General features: G+C 38.9%; 1 protein-coding gene across 3 annotated transcripts in view; it reads right to left on the reverse strand.

The window, feature by feature from the left end:
• RSF1 (remodeling and spacing factor 1) overlaps window positions 1-3,906 on the reverse strand; it is a 119,998-nt gene that overhangs the window by 83,064 nt on the left and 33,028 nt on the right. For all 3 annotated transcript variants that reach the window (XM_019631649.1, XM_019631648.1, XM_019631650.1), the window contains exon 2: window positions 530-621. In XM_019631649.1, the coding sequence (XP_019487194.1) occupies window positions 530-621 (92 nt within the window). The remainder of the gene's footprint in view (window positions 1-529; window positions 622-3,906) is intronic.

Genomic DNA, 3,906 nt, shown 5'->3' on the forward strand with positions numbered 1-3,906 from the left:
AGCTCCAGGTTGAGCTGTTGTTCAGCATCTTAGCTGTAGAGGGCAGTGTCACTGGCCCTCATATGTGGGATCCGAACCGGGGCCCTTTGGCGTCCCAAGCCAGCTCTTAACCAATGTGCCACTCGGCCGGCCCGTCTTTGGACATTTTATCTTTTAAGTAAGACACAAATTTTGGCTCAGTTTATGCATCCTGTGTATTATCAAGGAAATGCTACTTTTCTTGGGCCTTATTTGTATTTTACTTGATTTGATCAGGACTGAATGAGAGAAGACATGAAAAATCCTGAGTATATAGTGTCAGGCACAAAAGAGACATAATACCACTGAAATCGAACTTTAGGATTCAAGACTATTGCTTAGTAGCTGCAAAAGAGAATTATATACTGATAGTAATCATATGGATTTCTAAGTCATATTTTGGAACTTTTAGTAGACTATTTTAAAAATTAAGCTTATTATGAAACATTACAAACTTATGCTAGGTAGAGTAATATTTCAGTAACAGAAAAAGTAATTTACAAATATTTACCTTAATCAAATATTTTTCCCATCTGTCTGCTGTAACGGATTTGCCAATCTTCCTCATTAACTTCAAATGGAGCTCCACCAGTTCTTTTGGTACTTAAAAGGAAGAAAAAAAACACTGTTAGCCAGCAAAATAAAAAATTTGTAAACATTTAAATTATAGAAAAACATCTTTCCCCAATGCCGAATCATTTTTCAAAATAGATGATGTTGATTTTAGCTATCTTTTAGATTGCTGAATCAAAAAAGACTAAACTAGGGTAAGAAACAGCTGAAAACTACTTTCTTAAAGATGAGTAGGTATATTCACATTTTCCTTCAAAACACCATCAAGTAAGAGTGCACTCTTATGTAAACTATGGACTCTGGGTAGTCATGATGTGTCAGTATAACAAATGTACTGCTCTTATGGGGATGTGGATAGTGACGGAGGTGTGCATACACAGGAGAATGAGCGTATATGGGAACTCTGTACTTTGTGCTCAATTTTTCTGTGGCTCTAAAACTGCTCTAAAATAGTCTATTTTAAAAAGGCATCAAGCAAAAGCAGTTAAATACACAACTAAAATTTCTACTGTGTCTCATAAACACACATTTGGTTTCTTTACTGAGACTGGAGACCAACATAGATTTACAGAATTACTGTAAAAAGGAATCAAGGCACATAAATTTCAAGTTGATAGATATCTCAGAAATCACCTAATGTTTTTCAAACTGTTTCAGAAAACTCTTCCAATCTATCCCTTATCTATTGTGCTAAACTCCTCTATAGCACCCTTATTAAGATCAATGCTTAATGTTCAGAAACAGAAAATTTACTTACCTTCCAAAGTTCTAATTATTAGAAAGTTACCCTTACGCGAAATCAAAACCTGCCTTTTCCCCCTTATTCTCTAGCTTCAAAGACAATATTTTCAATTCCTCTTCTATTGGAACCTTCAAATATTTGAAGATTGTTCTCTTCCCTCAGGTTCTATATTCTAACTGTAAATAACTAAAGTTCCTCTAACTATCTCTTGGGCATGATCTGATTTATATTGTTTAATTATATTAATTAGACCTGAGGGAAATAAAGAACACACACGCCTATCAAGTTTAGCATTTCCCAAATACCACTAGAACCATAAGAGAAATTATAGGTATACTATCTACAAAGGTTCCATAATCAAATACTTTAGAAAAATAGAGGACACCCCTTCACACACACACACAAAGTGTTTTTTTGACCACAGGACTTCTTGAAGCCTTTACTGATTGTTCTTATATGCACTGTGACTATCTAAGATAAGAATATAATTTGCAGCATTCCCTAATACATCTGATCATGGAACTTTTTTGTGTGTGTGAAACACACAATACCGTGTAGTATACAAGTGCTCTGAAGTACAGGTTGAGAAATGTTCGACCAATTTTTTTCAGTTGTTTTTGCAGATTCTTTATTCTCCACTAAAGCTACTTCTAACTTGAAATGACCTTTAAGTATAAAAACATTTAGTCATTCAATAAATGTCTGTGGGTCCACTATTAGTAAGTACGAAGTGGTCTCTGCCCTTAATAAGCCCTACTCAAGGGAGTCTTCTTAGAGGGGTAAGACCATGGTGAGTTGGAGGTAAGAGGGAGAAGCTAGGAGGGGTGGTTATAGACAAGTATACTAAGCCAAGACCTGAAATATGAGATTGAAGGTGGCGTGGAGAAAAGGGAGGAAAGACATTGTAGATGCAAAAAGCTGAAAAAGTGACCACAGACCTAGAGGCATGGACACAGAAAAAGCACATGATCTTGAAGAGCCTTATAAGGTCAGGCTAAGACGTTTACATTTTGTTTAAGTTTAGTCAAGAGCGTATTCTGTAATTAAGAAAAGATCTCAAATGACTGAACTGTGGGAAAACATATTGCTTTTATTGGCTTGTTTTAGGAGATGGGATACAGGCTGAGATTAGATGTAAATTCAGGAAAATATCAATCCAGAAAGACGGGAGTAACCTGAACTAAGGTGGAAAAAGTGGGCAGATTTGAGAAATATTTAGGAAACAAATACTGTCTTTTGCCACGTAAAATGTGCACTTTTTTGCCCAAATTTGTGTGGGAAAAACAAGGATGCACATTATACACAGGTGGTACTAATTCCGTATCTATAAACAAGGATGCACATTATACATGGGTGGTACTAATTCCATATTTATGTAAATGTCTTAATTCTTTTACTTATGCTTCTGAGTTAATAAGTGTAACTCTAGAAATCGATAACAATAACCATATGCAAAATAATACTCTGGAATATGATAATCGGTTTTGTTGACTTACGAGGAACTTGCAATAACAAATAGTTCTTGGCTTTCTATGATACGTAAATTTCGTAAATTTGTTACTTGTACATAAAATTTCTTGTACCTTGTATTTGTTCTTGTATTTTGTAATTATTTGTTACATAAAATTTGTTGTACCATATGTTAAAAAATAAATGCTAAAATCCCTTTACAATACAAAAAACAAGTACCTAAATGTAAACAAATGAAAATTTGAATTAAAAAATTAAAATGAGGGCCAGCCGAGTGGCACATTGGTTAAGAGCTGGCTTGGGACGCCAGAGGGCCCCGGTTAGGATCCCACATATGAGGACCAGTGACACTGCCCTCCACAGCTAAGATGATGAACAACAGCTCAACCTGGAGCTGGGCTGCCATGAGTCACCCCAGACTGTGTAGGCTGCAGTGGGTTGCCATGGGCTACTGTGTGTAGCCAGCAGTCAGCGTGAGCGGCCAGCAGCCCCCGTGAGTGGCCATCCAGGAGCCAGCGACTGATCTGCCTTGCCCAGGAAGAGCGCAATGATGATACCAACTTGGGCCAGTGAAGGAACGTCCTCCACAACTAGATTGAAGAACAAAAGGACAGCAACTTGTCTGTTCCCCTTCCCCCAATTCCCCAGCGCTGTTCCCATCCCCTAATTCCCCAATAAAAATCTTAAAAAAAAAAAAAATTAGAATGAGGGCAGGCCGAGTGGCGCATTGGTTAGGAGTTGGCTTGGGACGCCAGCTCTTAGTAGCAGGGCCCCGGTTCGGATCCCACATACATGGGCCAGTGACGCTGCGCCCTCTCCAGCTAAGATGGTGAATAATAGCTCGACCTGGAGCTGGGATGCCGCCAGCGACAGCATAGGCTGCAGTGGGGCTGGCCAGCAGCAAGCGTGAGCTTTTGTGAGCTGCAATGAACCACTGTGAGCAGCCGTCCAATGGCCGGTGAGCGGCTTTCTTACCCAGGAAGAGCACAATGATAATACCAACATGGGCCAGTGAAGCCATGTCCTCCACAACTAGACTGAAGAACAAAAAGGACAGCAACTTGTCTGCCCCCTTCCCTGACTCTCCAACGCTGTTCCCTCCC

Source organism: Hipposideros armiger, unplaced genomic scaffold (assembly GCF_001890085.2).
Source record: "Hipposideros armiger isolate ML-2016 unplaced genomic scaffold, ASM189008v1 scaffold_1030, whole genome shotgun sequence".
Lineage (NCBI taxonomy): Eukaryota > Metazoa > Chordata > Mammalia > Chiroptera > Hipposideridae > Hipposideros > Hipposideros armiger.